This window comes from Plectropomus leopardus, chromosome 23 (assembly GCF_026936395.1).
Source record: "Plectropomus leopardus strain MGB_pleo_1.0 chromosome 23, ASM2693639v1, whole genome shotgun sequence".
NCBI lineage: Eukaryota > Metazoa > Chordata > Actinopteri > Perciformes > Serranidae > Plectropomus > Plectropomus leopardus.
Genome location: NC_142198.1, coordinates 16,657,872 through 16,673,066, shown reverse-complemented (window position 1 = coordinate 16,673,066; position 15,195 = coordinate 16,657,872). Strand labels below are relative to the sequence as shown.

The 15,195-nt window shown below is 36.9% G+C and overlaps 2 protein-coding genes across 3 annotated transcripts; both read left to right on the top strand.

Annotated features, from left to right (window-relative positions):
* The first annotated feature begins 407 nt into the window (after nucleotides 1–407).
* LOC121961854 (GTPase IMAP family member 7-like) lies at nucleotides 408–4,636 on the top strand. Of its 2 annotated transcripts, XM_088073745.1 has the most exons (3): nucleotides 408–552; nucleotides 1,022–1,162; nucleotides 2,671–4,636. In XM_088073745.1, exons 2-3 carry the CDS (start codon nucleotides 1,156–1,158, stop codon nucleotides 3,657–3,659), a joined length of 996 nt encoding a protein of 331 aa, XP_087929871.1. In that variant the 5' UTR covers nucleotides 408–552; nucleotides 1,022–1,155; the 3' UTR covers nucleotides 3,660–4,636. The 2 variants fall into 2 exon arrangements, with proteins under 2 accessions (XP_087929871.1, XP_042367834.2); XM_042511900.2 differs by having other exon boundaries at nucleotides 494–1,162.
* Nucleotides 4,637–5,632: 996 nt separating this feature from the next.
* On the top strand, nucleotides 5,633–11,834 carry LOC121961846 (tripartite motif-containing protein 16-like). The gene is made up of 7 exons (XM_042511891.2): nucleotides 5,633–5,899; nucleotides 7,080–7,454; nucleotides 7,622–7,717; nucleotides 8,234–8,467; nucleotides 9,151–9,316; nucleotides 9,400–9,459; nucleotides 10,253–11,834. Exons 1-7 carry the CDS (start codon nucleotides 5,663–5,665, stop codon nucleotides 10,828–10,830), a joined length of 1,746 nt encoding a protein of 581 aa, XP_042367825.2. The 5' UTR covers nucleotides 5,633–5,662; the 3' UTR covers nucleotides 10,831–11,834.
* The last annotated feature ends 3,361 nt before the right edge of the window (nucleotides 11,835–15,195 follow it).

The window sequence follows — 15,195 nt, the reverse complement described above, 5'->3', positions numbered from 1 at the left end:
CAATTGCCTTGAAAATGATTTTCAAGGGGGACCTATTATACTCTACCATTTTTTGTGTCCTATATTTAGTGTTTAAATGAAGGAGGTTATATTAAACGTGACCAAAGTTTCAAACAATGCGGTAAACATACGTAGAAGTACTACAAAAATCTCTGGTTTTCTACAGTTCTGAACACTGTTAACAACATTTTGTTCTTCTCTGGCCACAGTATGATGTAATGGTGTGCTAGATTTCTTTACATCATCATCTGCTCCAGGTAAACCACTGCAAGTGTTTATACAGTACTGCATGTAGCTACATGCTAACATAAAAAATATGTCAATTTGGTTGCAGATGTTCTAAATTTCTACCCTCATATTGAATCATAACTGTGCTGGAACATGCCCACTTGTTTAAACACAACACTCATTCCCCAGCTGCCATGACGCTGCAAAGATGCTGAAATTAGGAAAACCCGGAAACTTCTATCAGACCCATTAGAGTAGACTTGGCTTTTTTTGGGAGCGGGGCTTAAAGAGACAGGCGCTGAATGGAGGTTTCTCAGACAGAGGGTAAACACAGGTGTTCCAGCACAGATAGTGTGCGGAAAATAAAGCGTTTTTTGAACAATAAAGCATGTAAACATGCTCTAGTAGAAACTTTAAATACAAGTCTAAACTTAAAAATGAGCATAAAAGGTCCTCTAAAAATGTTTTTAAGCTTTAACTAGTTATACTGCTGAGCTGTCAACTCCTATATCACCTTTCTATCTGCACAATCTGAAAATCTTTCACTCATAGCCATCTGTTTTAATTCTTTCCAACAATATTATTAGTGGTTATTTATTTAATCTGGTTTATTAGCTCAGTAGTTCAAAAAATGACTTATTAAAATGTGTTTTTACATGAGTAATAAAATTATATTATGTGTAAAAATTGATTGTATTATTTTCAAATGTGATTCTTTTACTTATTTTTTCGACATGTTTCAATTCAGGCCTTCATCAGGTGCCACATATGTAATACTCAGTCCATTCTCCAGGCACAGCTGATCAACAAGTCAGACCGGTACAATATGAAAGTTAAGTCAAATCGCAGCGAGAGAACAGGAGGAAACACATCCAGCAAAGACATCCAGCACTCCGGGGAACTACAGGCATTTCTGTTTTTGGCAACATGGACAGTGAGTTAAGCTTGCTTCTTATCGGTGCAGTGGTGGAGAGAGTATACAGAAACTTTATTATGTGTCGAAAAAGTGCCAGAACTTTAAAATATTTAATTACAAGTCTTGTGTTGAAAGTGTTACAAATGCTATAAGTTAAAGTATGCATTATCTGCAAAAATGTACTTGAAGTTAAGTTTTACTATTAAATGATTATTTGTGGAGCCACCTTTAACTACTTTGTACTGTTGGGTAACACTGCATTATAATTTCATCCTATGTTTTGTAACAATATTTGTCAGAAATGTGTTGGAGTGCAAAGCAGAATATTTCCCCACTAAAAAAAAACAAGAAGAAAGTGTTCAGATGAAATGGAAATCCTTAACTGTGTTGAACACTAAGGGACACGCTGTACATGATTTTGCCACACACACACCTTTAAAAGAATCTGATACATCAGTTCAAGATATTCAGTAAAAGATATTTTGGCCAGGAAATGAAATCAATTTGATTATTCAGTAACTTTTCATCTGGTGCCATCATCAGGCCAAAATATTATTTGCACAATACTTTGGTTTATGAACAAATACTTGAAAAAAAAAACCCGATCCTATAAGCAAATGAAAAAAAGTCATATTTAACACACATTGCTTCATGTATTTCCTTTTGTATGTATATATAAAAACAATTCTAAATAAATGTCCTTTACATGTTTTTTATGTAATTAAAATCCACAGGAGAAACCTCGGCTGTGATTATATTCCGCACTCACTTCGTCCCAGAAATTAGTGCTAAAACCCAGAAATTAGTTAGCTCAGTTAACCTCAGTAAACTTAAAACTTTTAGCCTTTTAAGCGTTTAAAAACAGGCAGATTACTGGCTAAAATGAGATTGCAGACCGTACACACTAAACATGGCTTTACAGCCTTGTCAAGGTGGCAACATTAAGTCATGCGACTGTGGTGTAGTTAGTTTATAGCCTAGCGTTATCTTTTTACCTCTGGCAATTGCATTTAGGCTTCAAAAATCCTCAAAGTGGTGTTCATTTGTAAGGATTATCTAGCTGAAAAAAATGTGCATGTATCATAAATGTCTTTCGAGCTTATTATCTGCAATGATCAAAAATCCAATGGAAAAATCCCACAGTCTTTTGATGAGGGAATCAGCCTACAGAAAAACGTTATCTATGGGGCAATCTATGACCTTCTTACACAACCTGTGTCCGTACTATACTTTGTGTTTAATAATAATTAACAACTGTTTGCATGCTAATACATTTAATTAAGATGTCACCATGATAAACATCAGCAGGTTGGCTTTGTCAATTTGTAAGCATGCTCGCGGTAGCTTTTGGCTTAATGCAATGCTTGCCATTTTCCCTATTCTCTGAGTTTACAGAAAATCTGTTGAATGAGAATGTAATCAAAAGGTTAATCAGTAATAAAAATAAGCTTTCTGTTGCAACCCAACACACAAAAACAACAAGTACATATTCATTTGCTTAATATAAAGCCCTTGTTGTCTTTCAGTGCTGACTGCAAGGAGGATTGTCCTACTGGGAAAAACCGGAGTTGGGAAAAGCAGCCTGTGTAACACCATATTTGGAGAGGATGTGTTCACGATAAACCATTCTTCCCTCTCATCTAGTCTGTCTCATGCAGAAACCAAGTCTGCCAGCGGGAAAAGCATCACATTGATCGACACTCACAGTTTTTTTGACACGTGTGGGTCAGAGACGGTGCTCAAGGCTGAGATAGTGAGGTGTATCACAGAGTGCGCCCCTGGGCCTCATGCTTTTCTAATTGTGCTCAAAGTGGAGAAATTCACAGAGCAGGAGAAGGAAGTCATCAAAAAAATATGCCAATGTTTCTCTGATGATGCTCTAAAATATGCTGTAGTTGTCTTCACTCACGGTGACCAGCTCCCAGAGGGGATGAAAATTGAGGAGTTTGTCAGTCAGAATATAGATCTGAGCGACCTGGTGAACAAGTGCGGAGGCCGCTGTCATGTTGTTGATAATAAATACTGGAAGAACGGCGGAGACGACGACTACAGAAGTAATCAGCTCCAGGTGGCAAAGCTGCTCAACACAGTAGACAAGATGATTGAGGCAAACAAAGGAAGTTGCTACACCAATGAGATGCTCGAAGCATGTGAGAGACAAATACGACAAGAGGAAGAACGCATTAAACAGACATTAGGAAACATGTCACTGGCAGAAATGAGAAATAAGGCGAAAATAAGTGTTTTTGACACGTTGCTGATCAGATTAGCAGGTACTGCAACAGGTGTATTGTTAGGAGCTCTGCTTGGTGTGACAGCGATGGTTGCAGCAGCTGTCGGTAATTTTCACGATCAATCAGATTTGTCAGCATTAGCTTTAACAGTAAGACAAAGCGGTGCAACGGCTGCTCTACGGGGGGCAGTAAGGGGCGGTCAGATGGGGTATACTGCAGGTGAAGGAGCCAATAGTCCAGGGGAAGCTATAGACAAGACAGTAAAGGCTATCTGGAAGTAATCTGCTTTACAGCAGATTAAAGCATTAACAAGTGGAGTAAGTGGGCAATGGGCTATGAATTTTATGGATGTGTGAGAAATTTACATTATTAGTTTAGGTTTAAATACGTGAGAAAGCTGTTAAAAAGCAGTACAAGAAAAGGGGTGTCGTTCCAGGTTTCAAAGGCTTAATATTTTAAGCTTATTCATTTCTAAGCTTATTCATTATATCCACATTACTGATGATTAATTAGCAAACAAATCTCAATGTGTAAATATATATTTTTTTAAATCACCAAGTTTCAACCCTACAATATCTTGGCAATATTCATATTAAGCTAATATTGGAAAAAATATTATTCTCCATATTGCCTGGCCCTATAACTTCCTGATAATTCCTGTCAGCTGAGAAAATCTGTGGGGTTTTTTTACCGATACAGAGTAAATATTTGATATATATATTTGAGAAAATATTGATGGTGCATGTGTAAGGAAAATGGAAAGAGGTATCAATTATGGAAATGATATTATTAGACTACCATGAGATAACTTTTTTGAAAGATGAAAATTGTTTATAATCTGAAAATATCTATAACTATAAACTTTACTCTTTCCATGAATATGACATGCTAAATACGCTTTATCGAAATGTTGTTTGAGAGACTCAAGAAGTAAACAGCTTTGTTGTCTGGTGATAAGATGTTGTTTTTTCCCCCAAGTCTCTTATCTGTTGTTTCAACAGATTCACTAACCTTGGGTGGTCGTACTTTGTAATATTTCCCTATGTTAATCAAACTCAATTACATCTGTGAAAGATGGACATTTATTATAATACAGCATAATTTAAAAAAAAATATTTACTCTTTATTATACGCTTTCCATGACTTTTGGATGCTGAGAAATGCTTTACCATTATTTTTTCCTGAATGTTTGTTGAATGTTATTCAAGTTATTGCATGTTACAAGTTCTATAAGAATTAAACACCTGTGGGCTTTTAAGCATTTACCAGTCTCTTTTGTTGTGCTTATAAATTCAAAAATAGCATTTAGTTATTCAGTATTCTGAGAAAGCACTGTAAAATCAACCACACAGGCCACAAGTAGGCTACTTGGAAAACCACTATAGGCCACCTCAATTAATGTCCTGAATACAACTGCTGTCATTAATAAACAAATAAAAATAACAACATGCACAGTCACTCATCACCCTAAACTGCTGTGAAATGGTGCAGCCATCACCTTCCTGACATATTCTTCTATCCAAATCCCACACAGAACTTCAATCAGTATATCAAAGACCAAAAGAAGACAAAGCAAACAGCTGTAGTTACTGAAAGTGGGGTTAGCTTTTTTCTTTTTTATAATAGCCATTCTTTCTGTCAGTCCACACACCCTAAACACAAAAAAGCGGCCTCACCAAAGCAGAACAAACAGGTGCTGTGATTAAAATATGGTCAAAGGAATAAATATGCTTGTAGCCACATGCAGTGCAGAGACAGACAATGCGCATAGTAGATTAACTGCAATGCAAAACTTGAAAATCTCAAAAATCTCATAAATCCCGAACAGCCAACAATATGCCAAATATCAGACTGTTTTCCATAAATGGAAAACTGCAAATATAAAGGATATTTCATGTTTTTCTCAACTCTTTGTTAGTTTTTGTTTCAATCATAATGAAATCACTAAAATAGCTAGAAAATAACTATATACACCTAGCTCAAAATAAAGTGGCATCTGAATGCCAGGTACATTCGTTTGTTCTTGGTGAAATACTTTATACAATAGTAAGCATCAAATACAACATTTGTGCAATAAATAAATGTTCAGTTTCCAATAATACTATCCACGCAATGGTAACTGAGGTAATTGAGGGTAGTTTGACAAGTTGCAGAAGTGCATTTGTTTACCTTGAGGGGGGCGTCCGGCGCTCATAATCCCCGCCTCGGTAGGAAGAGGCTGGCCTGGGCCACTTCTGCAAAAGAGAAAGTGAAACTTAGAGACGCTCTTTACTACATCATCAAGATGGCCGAACAGCAGCCGGGACGTGGCGCTGATTTGGACCAGAATCACTTCTGTTGTTCAGTGTGTCTGGATCTGCTTAAAGAACCTGTCACCATTCCCTGCGGACACAGTTATTGTAAAAGTTGTATCGATGGCTGCTGGGACGAGGAAGACAAGAAGGGACAGTACAGCTGTCCTCAGTGCAGGGAGACATTCAACCCGAGGCCTGTTCTGAGGAGGAACAACATGCTGGCTGAGGTGATTGTTTGGTAAATGTATAAGTGGAAGAGACACTAAATGTATTAGTTATTGTGAGAAACCCATCCACGGCGGCTGCTTTTTCCTCTGTGGTCCAATTAAAGTCAAAAACCTGCAGAATTTAGCTGTAACATCTTTAAAATGATCATTATCTATCAAACGCTGAACCGTATTTGATACTGTGGTGTCACTCTTTTTACCTTTTCACTACAGCTGTCAAACTGCATTATGTCTAAAGTGGCATTAAGGCTTCATAATTAGAGTTCAAATTAATTTTCTATTGCGACACCACGTGGCCATTTTGGCTCATGATGATGTGTAAAAGTAAAATCACCTTTTAATTATTGCTTATGGTCTCAGCAGAAGCCACAGTTATTTATACAAACTTTAGTCTATTTAATCTTTATCTTTCTATATATATATTTTTAACATGTAATAAAATGTGTCTGTTATTGGTGGCTGGTTTACAGAATAATCTTTAAGTCTGAGGTTGTTGCCCTTAAATGCCTTGTGTAACTACAACCAAATTAGAAGTGGGTATTCTTCATACATACCCTTTTTTAAGTGATTAAAAAGTAATTATTATTTTCTTTAATTACTCCCACCGCAGGATAGAGGGTAGTTGTGGGGGGGTAGAGGAAAGTGGGCATTATTGTATAAAGAACTCACATCAGTAATCAGACCCTTTCCTTTAGTAAAAGTTGTAATACCACACTGTAGAAATACTGTTAAATCTAGAATCCTGCATTCAAAACATTACTTACTTATGTACAAAAGTATTTGTATCCAAATAAGTGACAAAAGTTAAAGTAACAATGCAAAAAAGGCCCATTTTAAAGTAATATAAATACTTAAATTTATTAGAATTTAGTGATACATTCATGCGTACATAACTTTAATTTTGCAGCTAGCAAAGTTGAAGCCAATTTTAACTACTTTATATGCTGCTGTGTAGTTTAATCAATAAGAATATACCAAAATCTGTTGATGATTGTCGATTTTATTTTGTATTAATCACTGAAACTGCAAAATACCTCAAGTTTGACAACAAATGTAGTGATCTTTGGTAGACATACAGTATAATCTCCATGTGAATTCTTTTCTCATTCTACATTAGCCCCATGTTTCAAGTTATAGATATTATAATATTCATCAGCATCTTTATTTTCATAATCCCTAGGTTGTTGAGAAGCTGAAGAGGTCGAGCACCCAGCAGGCTCCCCCCTCTGCTGCTGTGGCCTGTGCCGGCCCAGCAGACGTCACCTGTGACTTCTGCTCTGGGACCAGACCTAACAAAGCCACGATGTCTTGCCTAATGTGTTTGGCTTCGTACTGTCCAGAGCACCTCGAGCCTCATTACAGTGTTCCTGTGCTGAAGAAGCACCAGCTGGTGTTGGCTACAATCCCACTGCAGGAGAAGATGTGCTCGAAGCACAACAAACTGATGGAGGTCTACTGTCAGACAGACAAGAAGTGCATCTGCTATCTGTGCGTTTTAGATGAGCATAAGGGCCATCGCACAGTGTCTGCAGCAGCAGAGAGGGCCAAGGAACAGGTAAAAACACAAACACAGAACTGGAAAACATGAAAAATCCCAGGTATATCTGCCGTCAAAAACATTGTTATGTTTGTTACTTATACATATCTTTATCACCAGTAGCTCTTATGATTGAAATCATACAGAATAACTGTGTAAATAAAACCATTCACGTTTACTTTCAGAAACAGCTGACTGTAAGTCAAAAGAAAGCCCAGAAGAGATTCCAGGAGAGAGAAAAGGACCTGAATGAGTTGCTCCAAGCTCTGAAGGATTTCAAGGTGTGGAAATGATGTTTTAGTATTTGATCCTATATCTGGAAGAAGAAGTCTTGTCTTGCAAGTTAAGCTCATAAATTGGTTTTGTAACCAGTCAAGTTTTTGATAGGTTACAAAGCATTAACATTACTCCCAGTATTAACACCAGCCAATTAAGGTTTTTGGAGGTCATAGGCCAAAGTCCCTGTGACCTAGTCTGTCTCATTCTTGAACTCGATTGTATAGATCTTCTGTGTTATTCGGGGTAAGATGTGTGTGAAGCATCCATGTTTTCACAGACACTGATGTAAACTGTAACTGCAACATGATTGGTGCACAAAGGTGTATCTATTTTGTATATAGACCGTGTCTTAAATTTTCTTACGTCTTTATCTGAATAACAGCAGATGCTTGTGTTTACTTGTTGATATGGTTTATCATTGTGCGCATTACAGTATCACATTATTTAAAAAATCATGAGCTTTACAACAGAGAACATGCATTAAAAAGAAAAATCTTTGTTTTTGTTTTTATGAACAGAATTGTAGCCAGCCTGCAGAGGAGAGCTGTGATAAGATCTTTGAAGAGCTGATTTCCTCCATTAAGAAAAGACACATTTTGGTGAAGCAGCTGATCAAGGACCGGGAGCAGACTGCAGTCGCTCACGCTGAAAAGCTGCAGCTGCAGCTGGAGGAGGAAATTGCTAAGCTAAAGAGGAAAGTCACCGAACTGGAACAACTTTCTGAAACGGACGACCACGTTCATTTCATTCAGGTAGCAGACACTTTTCAATGTCATGTGGGGCAACTTTTCCTGTGTGGATTTTATTATTGTATCACTGTATAATTCTCATGTAACATGAATTCCACATAAATGAATAACCAGTGCTTCACAGCCACACACTAACCACCTCTAACTGCAGAAGTTTAAAACATGCAAAGTTCTGCTGTTAATTCTCCTTGCGGACAAAGCATAGCTATATACTAGCGTTAATTTTGGCAGCGTCAAATTTGGCAGCATCACATTGTAGACATTTTTATTCTTGTTAGTTTAGGCTAATGCAGGTATCAGAATTTGGAATCAGGGCAAAATGATGTATCAAGACTTGAAATTTAATTTAAAGATATATTTTTATACAACTACATGAAATTTCTAAACAATTACAAAATTTCATTTCTTCAGCTAAGTGGTTGTTAGGTTTATAGGATGATTTATGAGCACACACTTACTGATCATAATTTGAAAAGTTCAAAATCTTAAAACTTTGACACCAACAATAACTAATAATTTGAGACATTTTCTGTCATAGTTTACATTAACAAAATTAACACTGTTGAATAGAAGAGAGACATCTGCTGCCCAAATTTGAAAGTGCAACACATGGTGCTATTAGTGAGTATATTTTTCATCTTTTCATTTAGTTTTTCTTCTGGTGTGGCTTTTTGAATTCCCTCTAGACTTTCCAGTCCCTCGCTGCTGCCTGTGAATCTCCAGACTTGCCTCCTGGTCCTGTTCTTTATCCTAAGAGTTCAATGTTGAAAACTGTGACCGACTGCATGTCTAAATTGAGGGACAACATAGAGAGTCTCCTGAAGGACACATGGCCAAGAATCTCTGCCACAGGTACCTGACAGAAATATAAAAATCTAGTCATACAATGACTTGGTTCAAGTCCAGTGGTATTAAGTTGTTTTTTTTTTTTTTAGTGTCTACTATAGATATTGTGTTGCCACCTGTGCCAAAGACCAGAGAGGAGTTTTTACGCTGTGAGTAAAACCTTTCCATTTATGTAGTTCCACAATATACCAGTGTGTCAAACAGCATCTCCAGAATGTTTCAGTCACAACAAATAGTGCAAATTCAGCCAATCCCTGTGCATTATACACAACATTGCAATTTTGCCCAGACAACACAGCATCAGAGTGTATGAAGTTACGTGGCAGTGCAGTATGTGCACAGTTTAGGCTGTTTGTCAGTAAGTAAATGCTACAACTCCATAAGACCCGAGCCAAGCTCCAGGATCTGGTTGGTCACCTGCTGATTAAAGTGAAGGGGGGTATCCCCAAAGTTAGCGAGCCAAGTTAGTCTCCCAGGATTCTCTTAAGGTGGACTGTTAAGGTGGTCACACTGATCTTATTCAAGTGATAGTCTCAGCCACTCCTAAACAGATAACAGTTTTGTCTGTCTACAAAACTGATTTTGCTGTTAGCAGTCCTGTAACTGTTATTCAGTGTTAGTTGTCATTAATGTTGTTGAAACAAATGATACTCAACCCCTAGAGCTATGTGTGAATGCCTGATTGTTGATTGGTTTTTTAACATACACACAGGGCATGGGTGAATGGGCTCAAAGGAGTATTGGCTTTCATAACAAGTGGGGTTTGTGCAGGTTGTAAAATAACCGGACCCACTCATTACCTGGTCGGAGATATTTGCTGAATCTGATTTTTTTTTTAAGTGTATAGGATAAGAATCGATGACTGCACCTATAATAATGAACTAATATTAAAAGGTTGATGTTAATATCTCACTTTTTTTCCCTACCTTGTTCTTCTATCAGATTGCCGTCCTCTTACTCTGGATGAGAACACAGTCTCCCAATATTTTTCCATTTCAGAAGAAAACAGACGGGTGACAAGTGAATATTATATGCAACATGGTTATGGTAGTGCATATTATAATCATCACTATTATAATCAATACCCAGTTATCATGCAGGTGTTGTGCAAAGAAGGTTTGTCAGAGCGATGTTACTGGGAGGTCAGTTGGAGTGGTCTTACTTGGTGTGTGGCAGTGTCATACAAAGACAGCAGCAGAACAAATGACTCAGAGTTTGGAAATGATAACAAGTCGTGGAGTTTAGCGTGCTCCCCATATGGTTGTACTTTCCGATACAACAAAAAAAGCACTACAGTGTCAGGCTCTCAATCCAACAGGATTGGGGTGTACCTGGATTTTAAGGCAGGTACTCTGTCATTTTATGACATCTCTGACATCTCTGACATCTCTGGCGCGATGACTTTACTCCACAAAGAACACACCACGTTCACTCAGCCTCTCTATCCCGGCCTTGAGCTGAAAGATGACGGATCTCAGTCAAGTGATGAATATTTTGCAGAAGTGGTCAAGTTATGGTAAAAAAAAAAAAAATATATATATATATATATATATATATATATATATATATATATATATATAAAGTGTGTCAGTACTGATCAGGCTGTAATTTACTCTTCAATAACTGGATACAATATGAGAAAATGTGATTTTACTCTGCATTGCCCCAATTTTAAGGTCCTGCAGCAGATAAAAACCAAAAAACAAAGCATCAAAAATAAAAAGACTGGAGTAAGAGGTTGATGTTTTTCGATATAAAAAACATGAAGTATGTAAAAACCAACTAGGGAGCAATGGGCAACTGATTTTGTAGATTAGTGAGACATTTGAATTTTTAGTTGGAAACCAGGAATGACAAACAAGTTGTACTTACTTCATAATCATTTCTGTCAATTGTAAGTATCAGTGTAATTAGTGTTCTACCAACACAGGGTACATAATTAGTATACATTTGAGAAATGGTTGATGACGTGTTATTTAATCTTTTTTATATGTGCTAAAGAAAATCAAAATGCAGTTGTATATGAGCTGAGATTAAAAACGTTCACCATAAAAAGGATGTAATTAGACTGCCTTAAAATGACTTTTTGACTGATGAAAGTGATTAATATCCTGAATTATCAATAACAATGTATTTTACACTTTTCTTGACAGAGACGCTGAATACTCTATTGAAGTGTTTTTGTATTTTGTGATTCAAATATCAAACGATTGCATGTTGTTTTTTCAAGTCTCTGATTTGTTATGCCAATTACAACAAATTCGCTGGCCATGAATGGCAAAATGTTATTAGCCTCCTAATAATTCCTTAGGTTAATCAAACTCTGGAAAAGGTGAAGGACATTTATTATGATATAACATACTATTTTTAGAAAGATTTTACTCTTCTTCATTTGACACTTTTCATGACTTTTGAATGCATGCTAAGAGCTGCTTTACTTTTAACTTTTCCATTATGTTTAATTTTGTTATCAAGTTGTTGCTTGTTTCACTTTATATAACAATTAAACATATGTGGGCTTCCAGTTCGTGTTTTATTGTACTACAAAAAATAAAAATATCATTTAAGATATATATTTTTTAAATCCTACAACCATATTGAGTTTAAATCAAACATTTAAAGGTTTTCAAGTACTGCAACCTGTTTTTTTATTTTATCCACATGCATGGAGAACCCCTATAATTGGCCACCTCAGTCAATGCCCTGAATGCAACCGTTGACACTTACAAATCAATTAAACCTGTGCAGTCACTTACTACCCCAAACTGCTGTGAAAAGGTTCAGTCATCACAGCTGTAGTTATTGAAAGTGGGTTTAGCTTGTGCTTTTATAACCATTCCCTCTGTGTCAGTCCACAAACTCTTAAACACTACAAAGCTGTCTTCCCACTTTGACAAAGTACAAATACTGTAATTAATATCGAAATAGATAATATGACAGTGGTCATGTGGTGAAGGGTGATAATCTTCTTAGTAGATTCACTGAAATGTAAAACTAGGAAAATATCCCTTTCATCGGTAGCAACCAGCAATATGCCAAATTTCAATACTTTAATTAACATAGGGCACATCTCTCTTTTTGCTTTCAACTTTTAATTACTTTACTTTAATAAAAAAAAAAATTATTAACTAGCTTTAACTGGCTGGATACAGCTGGCTTTAGCTGCAAACAACTAGCAAAAAGTTGCTGTAAACTATCTTAAAAAATACCCAGAGACTTGCAACTGAGTGCTAGGTACAGGTACACTAGTATTTTCTGGGTAAAGTCAACTCTTTATATGTTTTTAAATCATAATTAAGTTATTAGCTTGTCTTAACTTGTTTTCCAAAGCTGTAACTAGATGCACTTAAGTACACTTAATGTTAGCTTAAAATACCTCAAACTTAATAGCTTGCATAACTGAACAGTAGTTTGATCTTGATACAGTCAACTCTTTATTTTCATGATTAATAACTCGTTTTAGCTAGGTTTACATGCCTTAAGCTTCAAAAACCAAGCTTTAATAACAAGCTCAAACCCAAGTAAATACACCCATATATCAGTTTTGTCATAAGCTAGCTAGGCTAAAGGCTAACGCTAGCTAAGTATACCTAGCTTAAAATACCTGGTACAGTTTGTGTTGCAGCAGTTTAATACAAATCCTAAAATTTGCGAGTCACAGGTGTTCATTAGCTTACCTTCCAGGGCGTTGAAGGTGTGGTACTCTCCTAAGCTCCGCCTCGGTGGGACGAAACTGGCGTAAAAGCTCCCAACTGTCCCCAAAATAAACAAAAGTCTTTTAAAAGGAGGCGAAACGGTGCCGCGCGCGTTTCTGCGGGTGCAACTCGTCAACATGGCCGACCAGCGGCAGCCGGAGCGCGTGGCAGGACCAGGTCTGCTGTGCGGTTTGTCTGGACCTGCAAAAAGAGCCCGTCACCGTCCAGTGTGGACACAATTACTGCAAAATCTGATCTGAGAGCTGCTGGGACGAGCAGGAGGAGAGGGGACAGGACAGCTGTCCTCAGTGCAGGGAGACATTCAACCCGAGGCCTGCTCTGAGGAGGACAACCTGCAGCTCAGGTGATGGTTCAGGAAGAGTACAAGCGGTCAAAGAAACAGTGCACGGGCTCTAGTTGCTAAATTTACAAAGGCTCCTTTTTCACTGTGATCACTGAAAAGCCAAAAATGGGATTAGTTTGATTATTCTTTTTCTTCTGATGGTTTTTATTTATTTAACTTTGTTAACCCCTTGAAACCTTGGCAAATTGGCTTGATGATTTTGAAAAACATGGAGAGAAGATAGATAGATAGATATACTTTATTGATCTCAAAACTGAGAAATTGGGGTGCAGCAGCAAGAGAATAAAGGAATACGCTTTAAAAATAAAACAAAATAAAAAAATAATTAAAAAAAGTAAGAGATTGTACATATATGCATAGTCTACAATTCTACAATTCTACAATTTCATTTAGCAGACGCTTTTATCCAAAGCGACGTACAACACAAGCAAGAATTTAGACTTAAGGAAAAAACCCTTAGTAAGTGCAAAAAGTGCTTCAGGTGTGATTGGTCACAGGTATTGCCATTTAGTGGCAGAAGTGCCGCACAGCCCCCCCACCCCCTTTTTTTTTTTTTGGAAACCAAAGTAATAACCAGTAGCGATCTCAGCATCTGAGATTCAACAATCTCAGTATCACTACTTACGATGACAATCAACATACAACATCACACAACTTTGTCAGTGCTAGATAATCATTAGGTGCTGGGTTTTTGACCATCTGACTTACTCTACTACTCTACTGTGTAAAGTGCAGAACAGTATCTGATATATCTGATAGTATCTGAGAAGGTAATGAGCAACTCAAGAACTGTACCAAATATTTGCAAGAAAAATTCCTAAAAATGAGCAAAACAAAAAGCAAACAAACAGAAAAAGTCAAAATAAAAAAATAAAATAAATCTAATCAAAACAAAATAATAATATGACCTGAAAAAGCTTTAACACCCTCTCCTCAGCTTTTAAAAACAATTTTCTGAATACAATTTCTTTACATTTCAGGATAAATCAATTTTCTGATTTTCTTTCCTCTCTTGGCAGAACATTTATAGGTAGGTGAATAGAATTTGACAACAAACCTGATTCTGAAAAAGTTGAGACATACGTAAATAAAAGCAGACTAATCTGTCTCTAAAGCTGCCAGGCCCCTAAATAACACAATAACCTTCAACGAACTTTTTTGCAGAACTTTTACTGCAATATTTTTGTATTATATTACTAAAAAGCTAGTGTAGGAACTATAGCAATTTTACAGTTGCTAGTTTTGGCCACATAGTCATAATTTTGGCTTGATGCAACTAAAACCAGCCCCAAACTGTTGGATTAAGCAGCATCAAAATAGAAATTGTTTATTAAAAAAATTAAAAAGTACCAGTGGAGGATTGGCTGCACACTACAACAGAGATCCTAAGACCTTGATGTCCTAAAATCCTAGAAACATCCTAAAATCATGTCCTAAAATGCTAGAAATGTCCCAAAATCCGAGAAATGTCCTAAAAATTGTACAAACTTCCTAAACCTTAGAAATTCCCTGAGATCCTACAAATGTCCTAAAATCCAAGAAATGTCCCAGTATCCTAAAACTGTCCTAAAGTTCTGGAAATGTTCATCCTAGAAATGACATAAATACTTTAAATGACATAAAATCCTATAAAGGTTCTAACATCCTAGAAATGTTAAATGCTTTAGCGACAATAATAAAGATTTTTGGGTCTACATTTGTTGTTTGTGGGGCAGGTGGCGCATATGTGTGTGGGGGACCGGCCCCCATGCCCAGGCCTAGATCCGGCCCTGGCTGGCAGCCTGTCACATCTCCGTTTATGATCTCTGATCGCGAGGGCGGAGTTT